The sequence below is a fragment of the Denticeps clupeoides genome, chromosome 7, assembly GCF_900700375.1.
Source record: "Denticeps clupeoides chromosome 7, fDenClu1.1, whole genome shotgun sequence".
Taxonomy (NCBI): Eukaryota; Metazoa; Chordata; class Actinopteri; order Clupeiformes; family Denticipitidae; genus Denticeps; species Denticeps clupeoides.
The window spans coordinates 12040667-12061494 of NC_041713.1; the positions used below are offsets into that span (position 1 = coordinate 12040667).

The 20828-nt window shown below is 40.2% G+C and overlaps 3 protein-coding genes across 7 annotated transcripts; 1 reads left to right on the top strand and 2 right to left on the bottom strand.

Annotated features, from left to right (window-relative positions):
- Positions 1–190: 190 nt before the first annotated feature.
- Positions 191–3435, bottom strand: LOC114793463 (putative methyltransferase DDB_G0268948). Of its 3 annotated transcripts, none has more exons than XM_028985236.1 (7): positions 3217–3435; positions 2405–2598; positions 2031–2191; positions 1740–1953; positions 1548–1648; positions 1149–1283; positions 191–849 (listed from the first exon to the last, which is right to left on the bottom strand). In XM_028985236.1, exons 2-7 carry the CDS (start codon positions 2513–2515, stop codon positions 753–755), a joined length of 819 nt encoding a protein of 272 aa, XP_028841069.1. In that variant the 5' UTR covers positions 2516–2598; positions 3217–3435; the 3' UTR covers positions 191–752. The 3 variants fall into 3 exon arrangements, with proteins under 3 accessions (XP_028841069.1, XP_028841070.1, XP_028841067.1); XM_028985237.1 differs by having other exon boundaries at positions 3366–3414; XM_028985234.1 differs by having other exon boundaries at positions 2405–3434.
- A 1336-nt stretch (positions 3436–4771) lies between these two features.
- Positions 4772–9453, bottom strand: LOC114793464 (uncharacterized methyltransferase YcgJ-like). Of its 2 annotated transcripts, none has more exons than XM_028985239.1 (8): positions 9331–9453; positions 7737–7766; positions 7486–7604; positions 7220–7380; positions 6181–6394; positions 5759–5859; positions 5369–5503; positions 4772–5224 (listed from the first exon to the last, which is right to left on the bottom strand). In XM_028985239.1, exons 3-8 carry the CDS (start codon positions 7597–7599, stop codon positions 5134–5136), a joined length of 816 nt encoding a protein of 271 aa, XP_028841072.1. In that variant the 5' UTR covers positions 7600–7604; positions 7737–7766; positions 9331–9453; the 3' UTR covers positions 4772–5133. The 2 variants fall into 2 exon arrangements, with proteins under 2 accessions (XP_028841072.1, XP_028841071.1); XM_028985238.1 differs by having other exon boundaries at positions 9259–9336.
- A 1437-nt stretch (positions 9454–10890) lies between these two features.
- On the top strand, positions 10891–19123 carry farsa (phenylalanyl-tRNA synthetase subunit alpha). 2 transcript variants are annotated; one of them, XM_028985227.1, is made up of 14 exons: positions 10891–11050; positions 11574–11711; positions 11809–11907; positions 12156–12274; positions 13447–13539; positions 13974–14102; positions 14204–14319; positions 14406–14490; positions 14563–14662; positions 14889–14990; positions 16833–17001; positions 17624–17701; positions 17784–17898; positions 18650–19123. In XM_028985227.1, the coding sequence occupies exons 1-14, from the start codon at positions 10904–10906 to the stop codon at positions 18753–18755; spliced, it is 1596 nt and encodes a 531-aa protein (XP_028841060.1). In that variant the 5' UTR covers positions 10891–10903; the 3' UTR covers positions 18756–19123. The 2 variants fall into 2 exon arrangements, with proteins under 2 accessions (XP_028841060.1, XP_028841061.1); XM_028985228.1 differs by lacking the exon at positions 14889–14990 and having other exon boundaries at positions 18650–18786.
- The last annotated feature ends 1705 nt before the right edge of the window (positions 19124–20828 follow it).

Consider the following 20828-nt stretch of genomic DNA (forward strand, 5'->3'; position numbering starts at 1 on the left):
CAGTACAATGGATGCAATTATTCCATTCAGTCAATTTCACCGTACACGTACATTGTGACTACAAGCCAGTAGGTGGCAGAGAAGCCACAGCCAAATGCAATGGGTGCTATTTTCAAACGGGCTCGGTTTACAGTGATCCAAAATAACTCTAACTCAAAGATGTGGTCAGAATGAGGGCATTGTCAAATCATCGGGCTCATTACAATTTTTATTTATGGTTTTTAATCTTGTTCTGGTTGACAAAAATAATAGCACAAAAAGAGTAGTTAGACATAATTCATGATACAGATAACTGAAGCAGTTGTTTTTATGTAAATCTGAGTCATAATTTACATTCATGGCCGCCAGTTCTCTGAGCTGCGCACATGCAGTTGGTTTAAACCTTATTTTTCTAGTAAAACCTCATGCGAAGCACCATATCCATTCATATCTATTCTTTGGATAGGAAACAATCTCATCCAGACATGATGTCAATATCTCTGGTAACTGGAAATGGCTGTTAATGATGGAATATCTGCATACACATAAAGAGGAGCTTCTCATAGAATTTTGTGTTCACCAACCCAAGTCTGTCACTTTAAAAGCAATAGTCATTATTAGAAATAGTTACATTGAAGAAGCAATAAAACTGGCCTTCTTCACACTAGTATATCAGTTCGACAACATCATTATTTCAAATCTTGTCAATGAATATTTTTTTGCCATTTCATGTTTTTTCATGGAAAATCAAGGACATTTTCAAAAAGAATGTTTCATTCGCATTGTGGTTTACAGGCAAGGATGCAGAAATACTCCATTTCAACTTCAATTTCTATGTCAGTTGATGACGCACCAATTTCCTTCATGATGCTGCAAGAAAATAGAAAATCGGGTTACTCATTACACTTTCAACATTGAACTTTAAACACAAGTCATATGAAACCCCTGCCACCGATCCACATAGAGGATCTTTTACCAAACACCAATGCTGTGCTTCATAGGCCCTACTGCACTGACACACAATGCCTTCATGATACAATTAAAAGGGAAGCAGACAAAAAAAAATAGAAACTTCTGTTTCTAAAGGTTCAAGGGACCTGATTGCACTTGAGGCGATTAAGTCACACCACAGTTCCATGACCATGCTTTTACCAGTAATGGAGATTTACCGTTCAGTCGTGTTTTTCAGCAGAGCCACTGCTGCCTGAGGTTCTGCTTTATGGTAGACCTGGTACATGGATAATGACTCCATGAATCCCACTATCCTCTTCACGGAGAACAGCTGCCGCACCTGGACCTCGACCCTTCCGAAAATTCCGAAATGGTTATATGCAAATCAATAACGAAAAAAATGACAATTTTTTTTCTTATCATGCCATGCCTTATGAAACCTATTAAATGTTATTAAAGAGTAATTTCATTTATGCCAATGAGCTTCTTTGTTGCAAGATACTTTATAATTGCAAAGTGTCAAAGGTTTTCAATTAAAAAAGAGCGATGGGTGGCTCAAGGCCAGGTCTCTTCTAACAACTCCTTCATTAGCAACTTCATTAGCAACAAAAGACTACCTTTCTTTCTCGGGGAATGTGATGGCATCATAGAGTTCCTGTAATTTTCCATCAGCTACAGCAACCCTCGAACTGGCATAAGGTAAGAGAGCCTTCCTAGACTGAGGACAAAATAAGGCCATGATGCTTTGGCCAATGTTGTGTTCATTTATATTCATGCACACCACAGAAGACACAGCCGTGCGCTGTCACCTCAGCGTAGATCTGATTGAGTCTGTCCCCCCACGACTGATGAGGGAATACGAAGGGATCAATGAAGCCCAACAAGGCCATGCAGCCGCGGGGCTTCAGGACCCGATTTGCCTCTTGGAGGAAACGCTCGGGGTCGAACCAGTGCGCCGCCGACGCTGCAGTCAGCAGGTCCACTGAAGCGTCTGGAAAGGGCAGCCGCTCTGCAGTTCCCGCCCTGCAAACAGCAACAACGTAGATCACGTAGGTTCATCCTTCCTTCATTCAGATATTTCAGGTTTGTGCGGGACAGACCTGTAAGTTAAGTTTGGGAACCCAGGCACTGCTCTGGCCTCCTGAAGCTGATTCTCGCTGACGTCAATGCCGACAACTTCTTCAAAATAGGGAGCAAAAATACGGGAATTCTGCCCTGTCCCACAGCCAAGGTCTACGGCCAACACATGTGGCTGTCCTTTCTGCAGAGAGTAATTGAGACGACAGCTTTGGCATCACGTCTTTTGACAGGTGGAGCAAACTGCACATCAATCTTCTTCGTGTAGCTTTCAGAAGTACACGGGAACACAGCCAGCACAATGGGATTCATCTGAAGCTAAAACTTCTGCTCAATCAATCTTCCTCAGCCTTGTACTGTTACCTGCCAGGCTGAGCAGCAAATGCCTAGATCTCACCTTTTTGTCCAGGTACTGAAGAATAACCTCCTTTACTTCATCTGGGGGCACGAATCGGTACTTCTGGTAGATGGAGGCATGATGTTTCTCCTCAAACATACGATGAGTCATGGTCCTATCCTCTACTCAGCAATGTTCCAGGAGGACAACCCTGCAGGCCGTGCCCCGTCCTGATTATAAATCTCTGAATGGCCCTGTCAATAATTAGCCAAGATAACTTGACGTGAGAAAGGAACTAATTCCAACTTTGACATAACTTGAGGGTTATAGTTTAAGTGTGTGAAATCTGCTCAGATCTGATTTCATGCTTACAGCAAAACAACCTTCCTGGCATTTTTCAAACATGCACTGTGGTGCGACCAAGCAGGTTCAAGAACCTCTGGTCTAGTACTGTATAGTTCCAGGGCCAAGGTGTCATCCACAACTACACCTAGATTTTTTTTGGTCTAGATTATGTACATGAACACATGTTGGTGTCTGAGATTTTCCTACAGGAGCCAGAAACCAAGTGAAACCACAGTGAACAGTACAAGATGTCAAGAGGCTACAGTTGAAACCAGATATTTACGTACATTTTTAGAAAAAATGCATAAACTTTTTTAAAACATTAAATCAGAGTAAACTTTTTCTGTTTTGGGTCAAAAAATATTTCTTGCATTTGTTAAAAGTCAGAATTGAGCGAGGTAAAATTTTACTTTCATCAAAGTCAGAAGTATACATACACTAAATTTAAGACTCCAGATGAGTCCATTCTGAGCTTAAGAAGCTTCTGATAGGTTGATTCAATTTGAGTTTGAGAACCGGTTGCACACCTCAAACGCAGAACCTCTTTCTTTGCCATCACAGCAAACTCGAGGGAAATTAACCAAGACAGCAGGAAAACAACTGTGGACCTCCACGAGTGTGGCTCATCCATAGGTGAAATTTGATTCAGGATTTTGCAAATCACATGCATAGTTACCGCAGTACAATGCGCAGTGAAATGCATCCTGAAGCACTCTGTCTTCACTCTGCATAGTTAAAGTAATAGTTATAGAAATAACTAAATTGTAATACATTTATGGCATTTATCAGATGCCCTTATCCAGAGCAACTTACAATCAGTAGATACTTACAGTAGTTACAGGGACAGTCACCCTGGACAGTCCCCCTGTCTTGTTCAGGGACACAATGGTAGTAAGCGGGATTTGAACCTGGGTCTTCTGGTTCATAGGCGAGTGTCTTACCCACTAGGCTACTACCACCCTACGATGGTAAAAAAGTTATAAAAAGTTATAAAAAAGTTATAATGCAAGCAAAGATATTTATGATCCATGAGAACATAAGACGCAGAATCATTGGGTACACATGCACATTGTGCGTAGATTGTGCAGTGACCAGTGCAGCAGAAACAGATCGACAACGGCGACCATTCAGATGGTCGGGTTAGGCCATGTTGGGTGAGGTGGCTTGTCCTCCTTCAGCAGGAAGGACCCACATTCACCCGTTCAGACAAAAAAATGGCGGTATAAAACACATGCACAACCATCATACTGCTCAGGAAGGAGACGGATTCCGAGTCCCTGAGAGGAATGGGTTTTTTTGGTGTGAAATCAACTGGTCATTTTCACTTAACGGTGTACTCACTTTTAATGCCAGCAGTACAGACAGGGACAGCAAGCTGACACTTTTATACAAACTGTGCACCGACTACTTCATTGTTTCAAAAATGGGAGGGGTGTACTCCGTATTGTGAGGTTATGTACTTCATTTTTTTGTGATAGGCGCAACGTTTGGACCAAACATCCTATTATAAGTGTCTGAAGTCTCTAATCTGCTTTGTACTACCAACGTTTAAGTTTATTGTGCTGTAAAACAGCATGCTTTTTATACAACCTCGAGCTGGCTGACTGAAGTCACACTTCAGATTTAACTTCCTTATTGTCACATGACGTGCATTTCCAGCACCTTTTTTTTCTGGCCTGCTGGGCTCCATTCTCCCGAGTACGACAACTACATCGACGGGGCGTTCTTACCTCTTGTAGGGAGCGAATCTTTCTGCTTTCAGCTCCCTGCTCATTGTATGCATGTGCACGGAAACCGCCAGACTTCAGCCAAACACATAAAGGCCGGTGACTTGTTAAGCACAGCAGTTTCGCTTGTGTTTTCCTCCTCGGTGGAGGATTAAATATGGTGACATCAGCATTAACTCTTTCCTCCCATTTTTTTTTTAAAATCTCATCTTGTTTTTTTTATACTAAATGGCAACTTCACACGGGATTTTTTAAAAGAATGTATTGAGAGCTCAGCAATGAACTCATAATGATAAAGTCAGTTTCTCATTATGCAAAAAAAAAAAAATATTATTTTAAATGTTTAACAGTAAAAAAAAATTAAAATAGCTTTTAATCAATTCAGGTCATGTACAAAACATCAGTGATTATGAAGCACAAAGTGTTTCATTTAGGAATTAAGTGTGTACTGAACTCAGTTAAACACGTTAATCTAGAACATGTTGATGATGAATCGAACTCTGTAAATATACTTTTGTTACATGTCTTCAGACTGCTTTAGAAACTACTGCAGAACAGAAAATCATTAATGGTAAAAAGTACAAATTAAAAGCAAAAGTGCAAGTGATCATTTAGCAGTGTCATTAAGGTGCTTCATTTCACATAGTGACTTTTAAGCATACTTGATTAAAAACAACACAGGCGCTTAAACCCAAACCCCCCAGATACAGGAACAGATCATTGCGGTTTACAGGTAAGAACACAGTAGTAGTCCATCTCCAATTCCAGATCTGTATCTGTTGATGTCACCCCCATTTCCTCCAAGAACCTGCAAGAACAGAGAAAACGCTTGAACTCCTAGATTACGGTACGTAAACTTCATCAGCCGGTCATTTAGAGGCACCATGGTACACGTCGTACCCAACAAAATGAATTCTGATGCCCTTTATTTAAAGAAATAAGGGCTGTGTACCCTTTGGTGGTGTTCTGCAGCAGAGCTTCAGCTGCCTTTGGGTTGATCCTCAGATAGTCTTGGTATGTAGAGAAAGACTCGATGAAGCCCAATATTCTCTTCACAGGGACCTGATATCGCATCTGCATCTCAAGCCTAACATGGAAATGATAGAAAAATTAGATCTATTTCGATATAAAACCTTGAACTGCTGCTATTGGAGGCACAACCCTTGTGTGTTATTATTGTCATAACAAAAAAGTGCACAATAAATCAAAAAGCCTGAAAATGTAGTAACACAATAATATAATCGCATACCCAAATTGTAAAAAAATGAGTCACATACAAGTAATCCTGATTTTAGAGATTTTATAATTAAGATAATTATAAAGACAAGATCCACAATACTACCTCTCCTTCTCAGGGTAGGTAATGGAGTCATATAGATATTGAAGTCTAGAGTTGTTCACTGCAACCTGTGTTCTGGTGAAGGGTATCAGCTCTTTCTTGAACTGGGGACACAATCAACAGAGATCAGAGTAATGTCAGAAAATCTGTTTGAATATGCAGTGGTTTCGAAATCAATATTTCATTTTACTTCAAGATTCAAAATTTTGTGATAATCAGGATGTTGGTTCCCTTGTTAAGTTCACAAGACAGAATAATGCTGGGTAATGGTGCACCTTAGTGGTCATAAAGAAAACTGAAACTGGTGCTACTGTCTAAGGTTCTATTCGAATATAAAATCAAAATGCCTTTTAAACATGGTTTGCACATGAAATAATATAAGGTAATTATGTGCACATAATTAAGTATTATGTGCAAATGTTCACCTCTTCAAAGATTTTTCTGAGTGCGCCCCCACAAGACTGGTAGTGGAACTTGAAGTTGTCAGTGTAGCCTAGCAGGGCCATGCAACCATGGGGCTTCAGGGCACGATTTGCTTCTTTGAGGAAAGGGTCAGCGTCGAACCAGTGAGCTGCTGATGCTGCAGTGATCAGGTCCACGGAGCAGTCAGGAAAAGGTATCACTTCAGCAGGTCCAGCTCTGTGCAAAGATTAAAATAAATAAAAATGCAGCGATTGTGAAACACTGCAGCACAGCACACGGTGACACAACAAAATGTGTCCTCTGCTTTTAACCATCTTGGTGAGATGGGCAGCCATAACAGGCACGCCTGAAACAGTGAGTGGGGACGGCAACTTAGCGGATCGGGATTTGAACCGGCAACCTTCTGATTATGGGGCCGCTTCCTTAACCGGTAGGTGCAATGCCTGAGCCTCGCCCTGGGTGAACCTCCCCTACCAGGTAAGTATGTATAACACTGCCATTCAGTTATTACAAACACATTAGGGGTGCAATGGCATCCCATGGTTTTGGTTCATTTTTGGTACATGTATTGTGCATAGAGAGAAAAATGCGTGGGTTATTTGCTTGTTTTCATCTGAAGTGCCACAGTAGGTACACAGTTGTTTTGCCGTGGTTACCTTTTCGAAACGCTCGACTGTGTTTCTTCTTTTTTTTTTTTTTTTTTTACGCGTCTGCATACCAGTAACTGGAGCTCAGCTCAGCTCCAGTTATAACAGTGTGAGAGGAGGGCGAGTGTGATTGGACATTAACTCACAGGGAGGGCTTTCACCCAATGATCCTTACAGCTCCACAGCCCTCCCCACGAGTTAATGTCCAACAACTGGACATTTGTGGACCAATTTCAAAATTAATTGCAAACCTTAAAGCCCACAATCAATAAGGGACCATGCAGTATGGAACCGTTCGCAGAGCTACTGAGTACCCACGAACATGAGTAGTTTAGGCCTCTGCATCACCATGTTTTTTTTTTTTTTTTGTTTGAGAAGCTCTACATGTTCAAACCTGTAGGATATGTTGGGGTATCCAGGCACTGCCTTGGCCTCCTCTACCTGAGACTCACTGACATCAATTCCAACAACCTCTTGGAAATAAGGTGCCAGTGGACGTGTATTTTGCCCGGTGCCACAGCCCAGGTCCACAGCCAATGAATGTGGCTTCCCTTTCTGAAGAGCACAAAACAATTATTGGTTTTAAATGCCATTACTAATAATAGTACTTTTATAAATTTTATATGAATTATTATATAATTACCATACTCTGACCATTACCTTTTTTTCCAGGTAAAGCAGAATGAGTTCCTTTAATTCATTTGGGGGTTCAAAACGATACATTTGGTAGATAGAAGCATGATGTTTCTCCGCAAACAACCGGTGGTGGGTCATTTCAACTGGTACAATTTAAAACAATCAAAGGGAGACCATGCTAAATAGATGCATTCAGTATAAGACACGAGTGAACATTATGTGTTTTTACATGAGGTTTGGTCTACATATCATAATATGATGTATAGTACAAGTACCTTAATAAAAGCCAGTGCTCAGTTCAATATCTGAAATAATGAAAAAGAAAATAATTATCAAATGAATCCACTATAAATACACTGCTCAAAAAATAAAGGGAACACAAAAATAATACCTGAAGATCTGAATGAATGAAATATTTTTTCTTTGAATGAATATCTTTACATTGTTGTATCTAGATTGAGTCACACTCAAAATTAAAAAACACAATGAAAAAAAAAAAAAAAAAAAAAAAAACACACATGTAATGTCCTTAAAATAAGTAAAAATGAGGCTCAGTAGTCTGTGTGTGGCCTCCACGTGCCTGTGTGACCTCCCTACAATGCCTGGTCATGCTGAGGTCCTGTTGAGGTGGCAAATGGCCTCCTGAGGGATCTCCTCCCATAACTGGACTATCTACCTGATTTACTGGAATGTGTCCTGGTAGCGCCTCCATCTTCTGGACAATTCTTCTTACCACAGCTCGCATTGATGTGCCATCCTGGATGAGCTGCACTACCTGAGCCACTTGTGTGGGTCTCAAGCTACCACTAGAGTGAAAGCACCACCAGCATTCAAAAGTGACCAAAACATCAGCCAGAAAGCACAGGAACTCAGTGGTCTGTGGTCCCCACCTGCCTTTATTAGGGATGTCTTGCTATTTGTGAATAATTTCCACATGTTGTCTATTCCATTTGCACAACAGCATGTGAAATTGACTGTCAATCAGTGCTACTTCCTAAGTGGACAGTTTGATTTTACAAAAGTGTGATTGACTTGGAGTTACATTGTGTTGTTGAAGTGTTCCCTTTATTTTTTTGAGCAGTGTATGTATGAGACAGACATGGAATAATTTTTTTAAGTGACCCAAAATCACTACAGCATAACATCAAAATCCAAGGCAAACGATCTTGCTGTGTACACTATGAAGTCAAGATAAAGTAATTCCACACCAAACGCCTACACCTCTGGTTAATATTTTACACAGACATCACGCACACACAATTAGCAACATAAAAAGTCCACAAGCAAGGGTAACACTTACAAAATATCTAGTAATTAAACATATTCATATAACATGACGGGGGCACTGCTCCAGTGATGGTCTTTGAACAGTTTATGCTGCAGGGACCTCTCCTGGTTGTATGAACTAGTTGTATTACTAGGTTTCCCCGTTGTAAGGTCAGGTGGATATTTTACTTTATACAGACGTTACTTTTTGCAGCTTTAATGTGAAAAGGAGTTCACTGAATGGCGAACGTTCTCTCTCGACCGTAGATGTTGCTGAAATTATTTATGCAGCCTGCACGCAACTTGCACGCATAACGCACACCGGTCTGCATGAAATGGAACAAACTGGAACACATCTTGCCTTTCCTTAATTTCTACTCGGGCTGTCGACAACACTCGTGCTGGAAAAATGACCTTTTAGGCGACAAAAGACGAGAACATGAGCAGCACAGGACGTCACCCTGTTTATTACCGCGATACACAGTTTTCGCTGGAAACACGGGGACGTGTTCTCGGTTTATAACCACCTACCTTCTTTACTGAACAAGTGTACAGCAGCCGACGCGCCACACGGCCCAGGCTAAAGCGGCGACGCGCACTTACCTCAACATGAACCCGGCCGGAAAATACCATCTCGACAGGAAGAGGTTCGGTCCGCGGCGCGTTCGGCGCGGCTACGCGAGTTCAATTAAAATGACATATTATAACATGACATATTATAACAAGATGCATATTCAAAAACGGAAGCAGGTGGTGCGCATTTGTAAAATAAGGACATACTGCGCACCCCTTGAAATAAATGGAACGGTCTGATTCGCTTCTCTTTTTTTTCCCAAAAAGCGCCTAAAAGTGTTTCAATTGCCATGAAAAAAGTCAGCGAATACCCAGAAAATAAATAGCTTAATTAAATATCTTGATATTTCCCTATTAGTTGATATTTGTTGTTTAAATTTGAATCGTTATTCGTTTTAACTGTGATTATCTTGAAAGGGTGTGACCGTCACTGTGTACACAATGACCAACATCTGTTCCAAACATTTGGTTAGAACCCACCCTGCGTTCAATGTCCATGACCCTGCATTGAAATAAGATTTTAGTGTCTGATGTGTTTTAAATGTAAAGATTCGGACAAAACATTGTCCATACAACTATGAGTAAGCACGGTACAACCAGGTGGAAAATTACACACAGAAAATGTAATCAAATGTAATGGTTTAAAATAAGAATGTATATGCATGATTAGTGGCAGAGGAGCCTTTAGATCATAACATAGTACAATTATAATAATGGTTAATATTTCATGAAGAACTTAAGGACATGGTAACATTAACCACTTGAAAAGTATCTGAAATACTGCATTATGTCTAAATATCTCTTTTAATTCATTCATAATAAATATGTGACTTGTTTAAAAGAAAACTAGTAAGTAAACCTTTGAGAGGTAAAAAGTCAATATACCAAGAACCACTCAAGGATTTGGGGAAATTACTTCATATTGATCAAGCAATGATCAGGGAAGTTCAATTCCTCACAGTCACTAGATCAAATGGGAGTCGGGATTCGAACCAGCAACCTTCTGATTGTGAGTCCGTTCCCTTACCTGCTAGGCCATCACTGCCCCAAACAAAATGTGTCCTCTGCATTTAACCATCACCCTTAGTGAGCAGTGGGAAGCCATGAAAGGTGCCCAGGGAGTAGTGTGTGCGGACAGTGCTTTGCTCAGTGGCACCTTGGCAAGTGCAAGTGATGAGTGTAGGTGTAGACAGCTGTAAAAGTCTGAAGAACCTTCTGAATCTCATCACATCATGGATGCACTGAAGGAGCTGCTGAGTGCCATCTGAAACTGCTGAGTTTCTTGCATGGGGTTGGAGTTCTTGTCCAACATGGATGACAGCTGCCACCATTCTCCTGTCACTCACCGCCTCCACTGGGTCCAGAGGGGACCCTAGAACAGAGCTGGCCCATCCTTATTCCAGTACGTTAGATCTGTAAACTGAACACTTCACTGACCACTGAACTCTGTCACTAATGTCAACGTTGTGAGGCAGTACTATTTACCACGTAATTAAAAAAAAAATAAAAATTTTAAATATTCCTGGTGCCTTCGTCTTCTAGTGTTTACGGTAAACGTCGAGCATGACGTCATATCCGCCTTTCTGCTTCGCCTGGCTGAAGCATGGCTGACGCCGGACTGGCTGAGTCCGTTTTGGAGAGGCTAGAGAAGCTCGACTGCGGCGTCGACAGCCAGGATGTGGCCAGCGTCCTTTCCGTGGATCACCAGGCCATTGTTGGGGCGGTGAAGAGTTTGCAGTCCCTGGGTGAAGTAAGTTTTCACCGTTGTTTTCACCGTACCGCAGTCATATCCAGAGCCCGGCAAAATGATGCAATAGGACGGCTGAAGCCTTCAGAGCATCGGTTTATAAAAATCATATAATAAGCTGACGTATGTTGTTGGGTGTTTTATTTTATTTTGCACATTTTATGCCACTTTATTACGTAATATTTCATATATTATTGAAGCGTGTAATAAAGTAGGTTTTCTCGTCTCAGTTTGACTGCGCTCTTCCTATTAAATCTGTTTTTTGTTACGTTTGTACTGCAGTAATGATTAGTAAGTCCCACTCAAAAGGCTGAGGAAAACCATTGTTCGTCTAATTACAACAGCATCTTTCCATCACGGTATCCACTGTGTTGCTTACTGCTGAAACAGTGTCATATGTGAATATCGCTTCACTGCTTAAGCAAATAGCAAAATACTGGCTTAAAAAATATTTTATGCCTGTCAGAGCTTCTTGTTTGGTTTTTAGGATGTATATTCTTGATGTGAATTTCTGGTGACCATACAGCTCATCTCAGCCGAACAGCGCTCATCTAAACACTGGGAGTTGACAGCAGAAGGTAAAGAGATTGTGGAGCAGGGAAGCCATGAGGCTCGGGTCTTTAATGCCATCCCAACGGAAGGTCTTTCACAAACAGACCTGATGGTAAGTAGCTGAAAGTTTGATTTTTATTTATATTTGATAATTGACTTGTTGAGGTTACTTTAATGTACTCTCTGTATTCTGTTGTCTTACTTGACAGAAGTTGCCCAGTGGAAAGGTGGGATTCAGCAAGGCCATGTCAAACAAGTGGATCCGTCTAGACAAGGGTCATGAAAGTGGGCCTAGAGTCTTCAGGATGGTGCGTTTTTATGTATATCTGACAGCAGTCTGTCTGGTGTGTGTGTGTGTGTGTGTGTGTGTGTGTTTCCATCTATACTGCATATGCATTCCGTAATGCCTTCGGAAAACCAGATGAATGCCCAATCTATCACATATATTGTGCTAAAATTTGACCTTTATGTTGTCACTGATGCAATATCAAAGCAACAGCTCGCGTCACTTTACTCTGTTGCCCCATAGCAGATGATCTGTCTTTGCATGCTGCAGGTGGAGAGCATTGAGGACACTGTGCAGGACAAGCTGGTTCAGGTGCAGAAGGGTCTCACTGGCAAGCTGGATGAGAAGGAAAAAAATGAGCTGAAGAAACGCAAGCTGCTCTCTGAAGTGTAAGAGCACTCGCCTTTCTTCTTGGGTGTCCTGGTAAAGGTCATAGTCTGTGTTGTTCCTGTGAATTTTCCACATTAATGGCTTAATCTGTGTTGGTCTGATAATATTATCAGCAGTTGGTGCGTTTGCTAGACCTTCAAAAAGCTTTCCTGGAATCCCAAGGAGGTTGCCACCAATTGAGAAGTAATGTTGTGGGCTTCCAGAATTTGCATTGGAGCTGTTATAAGATTCTGTCTGCTGCATTTGGGATCACAATATTGGTCAGTGGTTTGTTTACCTTATGGATGTCGTTCTCATTGTTGGCAGCAGATGGACCTAGGTAGCAGAATTTTGTTCCAACTTTGCAAACATTCCCTCTTCATTCCCTTCATTCACATGACCCTGTCTGCTGTGTTCTGAATTATGTTTGATGGACTACAACTGTTGCCATAGTTTGGTGATATGTAATGTTTTTTGTTTATGGCAAGGAAATACATCGACCAACATTCAGTTCTGCAGAGATTCATTTGACCCTTTTTTCTTCTGTCTGCTAGACCTGAATCCGATTTGGCTTTTGGGGTTGAGATTAGTTTGTCTGATTCAAATATCTAAAAAAAAAAAAAAAAGATTTATTTTTATTTTGCATTGTAACTTGGTTGAAATTGTATCATGGTTGAAATCTTCTTTATTCCACATGGGAAGATGTGATCCCGTGTGCCATGTTCCTAGGGAACTGTGTAGTCCTCACTCAAAAGCCCTAAATGGCTTTGTTCCAGCCTGAAGGCTTAATTTCACAAATGGATACATGACAGTGATGTCTTTGAGCTCATGGGGGGTTTAGACATTGGTCATTCCACCCAAGTCCGCACCCTGATTACTCAGCCGCTCCTGTACGACCATGATGTTCCATAATATAAAACCCTCTTAAGGGCTTGAATATCCGGACAGATGTATAATATAGTTTATGTGCTGGTCTGCTGCATGGTTACCTATGCATTGTTATTACACTTAAATTATATTTAAATTACTCTTAGAGTTGTTTGTTTTTTTGACACTTGACACAACATGACTAAATTTTTATTTTTTACATTTTTTTTAATCCATATAGGTTATTAGTTACTGTATTTGCTCCACTTGATGCTTGGAGTAGTTGAGGTCTTTATCATGAGGATTTTTTTTCTGTGCCTTTCAGGACAGTCAAATCATACTGGCTCACCAAAGGTCCCTCATTCAGCACCACAGTCACCAAGCAGGAGACGGATCTCACTGCTGAGATGATAGCCAGGTGAGGCCAGTACAAAATGATATCCATAATAATATCTATACTCATGTGATTGCATTAGTTAGCTGTTGACAGTGTTTAGCATGATCGAAGTAGTTTTAGACAGGTCAATATTCAATTAAAATATAATTTTTAGTGTATATATAGTGTATATATACTTTCAGTATCTGGAAATTATTACCACTGTCCAAATGGCATCTGATCTCTTAAGAAGATGTTTCCCAGCACACGTGCAGATCGGATTAAACACAAAAGATAGAATTTAAAATAATAATTTGGATTGGATCCAAACCCAGATGTCTCTCTCCCCTCCCCTTTAGTGTCGTATTTGGAACACCAAATTATAATTTTTTTTTTCTCTCTACTAGACTTTCCTTGACCACAAACTTTTGTTTTGCTGTCCCTGTTCTCCTTATTCTGTCTTTTTTTTATTGCAGTGGAACCTGGCGAGACAAGAAGTTCAAACCGTATAACTTTGAAGCTCTGGGTGTCCCTCCTGAGTGTGGACACCTGCACCCACTCATGAAAGTGCGCACCCAGTTCAGACAGATCTTCCTGGAAATGGGGTGTGGTTTTTTTTTTTTTGCTCCCCCAAATTTTGCAGGTCATTATGTTTTATGATGTTTGCATTTTTGACATTCACTGTATTCTCCACTGTCTGCTGTAGCTTCACAGAGATGCCCACCAACAACTTCATTGAAAGCTCCTTTTGGAACTTTGACTCTCTTTTCCAGCCCCAGCAGCACCCAGCAAGAGACCAGCATGACACATTCTTCTTGTCTGGTAGGGTAATAAATACATTCTGCCTGTGTCTGTATGTGTATGTATGGAGTTTAGAGTGATGTGATTGATTCTGTTTTTATTTTCAGATCCTGCTGTGGCTAAAGACTTTCCCATGGACTACCTAGAGCGAGTGAAGAAAGTCCACTCAGAGGGAGGCTATGGTTCACAGGGGTAAGTTTTTTTTCACAATTACATTATTTTTGTCTTGGAATTTTAGCAAATAAGAGATTGTTTGTTCCACAGGTACAAGTATGATTGGAAACTTGAAGAGGCTCAGAAGAACCTCCTGCGTACACATACTACAGCCGTCAGCGCTCGCATGCTTTACAAATTAGCACAGCAGGTACACACACTAACACCAGAAAGTGTTGATCCATTAATAAGCCCAAACTTGAATCATTCCTAGAGATGACTGTCTTATCAGCTTGGAGAAGCTTTGGTGGTAATATCTCCTGAATATCTCCACCCACTATCAATTATCTAAAGAATAAGTGTAAACAACAGAGAGCACTGTGTTGCCACGTCATTTAGCTCTGAAGCTTTTTTACACTGGGTTTCCTGTCCTGCAGTGTTTGCAAGAAGGAAGAAAAACAAATGTAGAAAAGAAAGAAGGTCAACCAAATAAAAAGAAAAGGGGAGGTAGAAGAAGGAAAAGAAACAACGAGGCAGCGGTAAAGTAAAAACAAATGAGTCGGTGTTAGTGATTTGCATGTCTCCATTCATGTCTTTTACTGGTGCATCTAAAACATGAGAATATCCTGGAATTTGACTCATAAGGGTCAATCATTTTCTGTAGAAACTACTATAATTTTTTATGAATTGGACATCTGCATTGATTCCTTTTTTAATTGACTATTGGTCATATTTTAATAGTTTGAGATACTGTATAATCATTCACAATCAACATAAAACAACATATGAACATGGCATAAATTTAAAATGTACTTTTTTAACTGTATCTGTGCACTGTATATTTGTTCATTCAAATGCACTGCCTAAAAAATACGACATTTAGTGTTTTAATTTCAAAAGAATATTAATAGGCATTCCACATATTTAAAAATAATAAAGTCCAAGGTTCCAACTGCAGTTTCTTCGGTTATCAAAGATATAAAGAGATGCTGTGGTTCTTTTGGCCCATCCATTCCACCTTTCTAGACAGATGGCAAACATGGAACAATTGGGATTTGGATCAATGATCTCAGAACACTGTAATTTAATCTAATCTATACTATACTATATTTAATCTAATGTTCCCATAGCCATCTGCTTTTCCGTTTTAGTTAAATACTAGGATATTTATCAAATTGAGTTGTGCTTTTTTTCTGCCTGACCAAAACCTCTCGGCTTGATTGAGCATGGTGCGTGATGTGTAGATATGAAATGCATGGGGTTGCATTCCCTTTGTGTCAATCCTTGAATTCATTCATTCATCCATCTGCATTGGGGCAAAAGGTATTTGGCAGCCAATGAATGTGGAAGTTGTCCCACTTAAAAAGATGAGAGTGGTCCTCATACACTTCAACTGTGCGAGACATAATGTAAAAAAAATCCATTAATTCATGTTTAAAGAATTAATATTCTAAATATTATATTATTATATTTAGAATTTATATTATAAAATAAGTATTTAGCACCTACAAACAAGCAAGAAAACTCAGTCCACCTGCTTAAACCGGCACATGTCCAGGTCTGTCTAAAGTGTGCCAGAGACCATCTGGATGATCCAGCATAGGATTGGGAGAATGTCATGTGGTCAGATGAAACCAGAATAAAACTGGTATTTGGGGTTGAGACATTATGATTTGGGGCTTCTTTTCTACAAAGGGGATAGGACATCTGATCCATAATAAGGATATGATGAATAGGGCCATGTATCATGAGCAAAAACCTTCTTCCATCAGTCAGAGCATCGAAGATGAAACATTGCTGGATCTTCCAGAATGACAATGATCATAAACACACTGCCTGTCCAACAAAGTAGCTACGTAAAAAGCATTACAAGGTTCTGCAGCACCCTAGCCAGTCTCTAGACCTCAGTCCAAAAGCAACAGCCCCAAAACATTACAGCTCTTGAGAAGACCTGCATGGAATAATGGGCAAAGGACCAGATACAGTGTGTGCAAACCTGGTGACAACCTACAGAAAATGTTTGTAATCTAACCATGGGTGGCAAATGTTCAAAGTATTGAGGTGGCATGAACTTGCACAATCAATGACTGCCAAATACTTTTTTGCCCCACTGTATTCATTCATTCATCCACTGTGTATGCTGTATACTAAACAGTGTGGCAGTTTTGTGTACATTGTGTTAATGCATGTTTAAAAGGTCTATTTGAAGCTTAAGTAATTATAAGTCTGGAAAACAGGACAAAGCCATGATTTATGAGCAAATTTGTGAAATGATGTGCTAAAATGCATATTTGCATTAACTGAAATATTTGAACTGAAAAATTTAACCCCATTTGTAATTAGTATACCATTGAAATAAATGCTTTTTCCCTCTATTTTAGGGAAAGTTCACACCAGTGAAATACTTCTCCATCGACAGAGTTTTCCGGAATGAAACTCTGGATGCTACTCACTTAGCTGAATTTCACCAGATTGAAGGTGTCGTGGCTGACTATGGCCTTACCCTGGGTGACCTCATGGGCGTCCTCCATCAGTTCTTTACTAAACTCGGTCAGTGTTTCTGCAAATAGTGTGTCCAAACACCCACTGCATGTAGTTACTGTATTAATGGAATATGGTAGTTGGTAATAAAGAGGAGCAGTCTATGTAATGACTTTGTAATAGTGGTCTGTTTCTATTTAATTTTAAAGGTCCCCTTACATAAATTTCACTTTGTGAGATTAATTAACATTATTACTAGTCCCGCTAGCCTGTCTATGGCCCTGCAGTGGCTATAAATGGTGACATGTATAAAGAGTCCTGTGCCGTTCAGAGAGCGGCAGCTCAGAAGGCCAGGGAATTTTTATTTTCTGGAAAAACTTTGACACTACTTCCTGTCTGCACCAAACTTTGTGGTTTGTGAATGGTGTTGGTGACGTAATTTCCACTAACACCCCGTCAATAGGCCGCTCTCCTCCTTGTCCCATCTCGCTGCTCCTCATTAGCATTTTAACCTACAGACACTGAAACAACACGTCCTGGGAAATCTCATTGTTGGACTGGATGAAAGTGGCTGTAATTCTGCACCAAGGCTGAATTAATGTTGGGGGAACTTTAATGAATTTTGTATGGATTCTGTACAGTGTCACAATAATATATATAATAATTGACAGTGCCCTTTCTGCAAATACAGGCATCACAAAACTACGCTTCAAACCAGCTTATAATCCTTATACTGAACCCAGTATGGAGGTCTTCAGCTACCATGAAGGTAGTCTCATTTAGTTGTAATAGACGTTCTAGTTCAGTGTCCATTTTCCATCATGTCTAACTTCTTTATCTGTAATACACAGGACTGAAGAAGTGGGTTGAGGTTGGCAATTCAGGGGTGTTCCGTCCTGAGATGCTTCTGCCAATGGGCATCCCTGAAGGAGTGTCTGTCATAGCCTGGGGCTTATCACTAGAGAGGTCAGTAAATAATTTATAAATTCTCTGAGCAGTGTGACTTGAAGTTTAATTTAAAATCAAGAGTGTATTTTGAATTTGCAAGAAAAAATCAACTTTGAAGATCAAGATGAAATTGTGCAGAAAATCATTTTGTATATACCACAAAGTTTGAAACTATGAATTGTCACTGTAATTTGCCACTAAATTGTGTTCCTTTGTAGCATCTCTGTAATTCTAGTAAATTTTGCCATAAATGAGACAGGCTCTTGGGCATGCACATGCTTGCCTGCCCCCCTGGCATCTTCCCCTAAGGCCATCATCAGTTCAGGGTCCCCCTTCTAAGGCCAAACATGGAGACCAGTCCAGTTGGAACAGGTCATGATGGGATAAAAACGTGCGTCTAGCCAGGGTCAGACCCCTGTGTGCACAGCTGTCTGGCTGACCTACTTAGTGAAATGTTTTATATTGGATTATTTGTGCTTACATTTAGCATTAATTGCTTTTACAACTGTGGGGGCTGTATTATCTTTGGATTATGTAGTCCAGGACCAGAGGCAGACAGAGGATAGGGACAGAATGATGAATGTATTGTACTGATGGTCAATAGACTTTTATGAATGTGTTTGGGGAAAAAAATGGATTCCTTAGTATTTATTGTAATACAAACCAAATAATACTTTTATAAAATAATTATGGACATAACCACCATACTGCACTTTAGTAAAATAATGTGTGCTGGATTCTAATCCAACTCGCAATTTCTTATTCTCAGGCCCACCATGATCAAATACGGCATCAACAACATCCGGGAGCTTGTGGGACACAAGGTCAACTTGCAGATGGTTTATGACAGCCCAATCTGTCGTCTGGACTCCTAACTTTGGTTTTGAGAAGTAGTTTCGATTTCCGTTGAATACTTTGCTACCAAGGACCTGCTCTCCACACCTCTTACTGACTGACCAACGGCACAAGCCCTCTTCATGTGTAGACTTCCAGCTGTCCAAAGAATGGCTGCATAAAATGCGACCCTTTACTGCAAAATTGCCTGCTTTTAAACGCTTTGTTACAGAAGCATTCAAGCCTGCTTGTGACCAGAATCTGAGTGAAAGTAAAGAGTAGTGTTAGCATCATTTACTGGAGCCTCATGTAGACCATCCAAATCTCACAATTTTTACACCTGTAACATCACAAAGAGAAGTCCACTCAGAGTAAAAATGATTTATTAAAGGTATTTCAAAATACACCAGTTGAATGCATTGGTTTTCACTGCTTCAGCCCATGAGTTGTCCCTAGTGACATTCATCACAAACTGTATGGTTGCGGCCTCATGCGGCCAAGGTCGTGAGTTTGACTCCAGGCTTTGTGTGTGTGGATTTGTGGATTATGGACATTGATTGAGGTAAGATCAATCAGTACATTCACAACCTTATTATGTACCATCCCAGTGTATATGGAGATATTATCTTATACCGAGACTAAGATTCGAGATCACTTAAATGATTTTTTCTGAAGCACTGTTAATATAATGCCCTATTTTTAGTATTATGGGCTTGAGATGATTTAGCTTGTTGCAGGAAAGAATTTGCTGCAGAGGAAAGCTGAGAAGCATCCAGTTGATGGAGATTCCGTGCATTATGCTGCATGACTTGTAACCCAAACTGGATCATGGAGGCATTTCTACCACTGACTAGGAATGCTTTAAAGTCTTACTAAAGGCTAATGAGGGTCTTTGAATCTAAAGGCTGATGTTGTTTTTTTTTTTTTTTGTACCGCTAATCCACTTACAAAAACACAAAGTGTTGAGCATTGTTCCTTGAACCATTTAAAGAACATGTTCTTGTAAAAGGCCTGCTTCATATTTAATTCCGAAATGGTCCTTTCTCTGAGCTGTAATCCCAAATTGAATCTGGTGGCTTCCCAGGAACTTGGACATCTGTAGTGGTAATGTCCGTGGGAATACGTGCAGATCAGGCAGGTGAAGCCGCTCTGCTCTTTTCAGGGAAAGCAGGACTGCCACCACATTTAATCTTTCATTATAGGATTGACCTTTATTTAACTGAATATGTAGGAAGAGTGGGCCGTCTGAGCCAGTTGTTTTGAATGGCCAAGTTGGAAGGAAATACCCTGAGACTGATGAAATCTTGTTTAGTCAACTCCCAAGATTTACCGTACTGGCTAAGAGGTGAGCTAATCTCCCATCGTCTGCAAATAGCACTAAACCAGAGTGGGGAAACAAGAGCGTGGTGAGTTTCCTCGAAAAGCCCACGGTCTTGTTTACAAGCAGGCAGGGTAAAAATGTACAAGGTAATCCTGCCAGTGTGTACATGAGAAAACAACACAACAGATTTCAATAAGATCCAGTGATGCTGAGAGGACTTTGATGCACCCTATTTTCTTCTCGTACTATGTTCAACAGGTATGGTTTAAAAGAAGAACATGAAGACATTTTCCAAGTATCTGATTTAATTACAAACACGTGTAAGTGATAAATCTAATAGAAGACCTCTGTGGTTTGATTGATTGTATTAGGGCTATTCTGTTAAGAGGTTTACTGCCTATCGTACCCAGGTTTGTCACTAAACAATGTACCTGAAATACCCACAAATGGTTTGGGTGGATTTGGTGTAGATTTAAATGAAACAGAGGAGATACTTTGTAATACTTCACCAACATCCCATAATACTACACCAGCAAATACAAATTACTGATTTGAGAGTTTTTTTTGTACTAATTCTGGATATTGTGTTCACGTTTTACCCCAGTTCAGTTGAGAAAGTGAGCACAAAGTCAGTGCTTTGTCCATTCTGCCATTTTCTTTTGTCTTTGTCAAGAATCTTAATGCTCCAGACATTTTCCGTCTTAATTTTCCAGTTTGTCCTTGTACACTTGAAACTTCAGAACATTAAATGCATTTCTGTCCAGGGCGCCAATGAAAGCTGACACTCCTTAGG

Bases quoted from the DNA above. Each gene is read 5' to 3' on its own strand.
- farsa (XM_028985227.1), top strand. From the start codon at position 10,904: ATGGCTGACGCCGGACTGGCTGAGTCCGTTTTGGAGAGGCTAGAGAAG. The intron at 11,908-12,155 runs GTGCGTTTTTAT...TGCATGCTGCAG, and splicing joins GGCCTAGAGTCTTCAGGATG to GTGGAGAGCATTGAGGACAC. The intron at 14,491-14,562 runs GTAAGTTTTTTT...TTTGTTCCACAG, and splicing joins GGAGGCTATGGTTCACAGGG to GTACAAGTATGATTGGAAAC.
- LOC114793464 (XM_028985239.1), bottom strand. From the start codon at position 7,599: ATGACCCACCACCGGTTGTTTGCGGAGAAACATCATGCTTCTATCTAC. The intron at 7,381-7,485 runs GTAATGGTCAGA...TGTGCTCTTCAG, and splicing joins TGCTTTACCTGGAAAAAAAG to AAAGGGAAGCCACATTCATT. The intron at 6,395-7,219 runs GTTTGAACATGT...ATCTTTGCACAG, and splicing joins TACCCCAACATATCCTACAG to AGCTGGACCTGCTGAAGTGA.
- LOC114793463 (XM_028985236.1), bottom strand. From the start codon at position 2,515: ATGACTCATCGTATGTTTGAGGAGAAACATCATGCCTCCATCTACCAG. The intron at 1,649-1,739 runs GTGACAGCGCAC...TTTTGTCCTCAG, and splicing joins TCAATCAGATCTACGCTGAG to TCTAGGAAGGCTCTCTTACC. The intron at 1,284-1,547 runs GTAGTCTTTTGT...AATTTTCGGAAG, and splicing joins ACATTCCCCGAGAAAGAAAG to GGTCGAGGTCCAGGTGCGGC.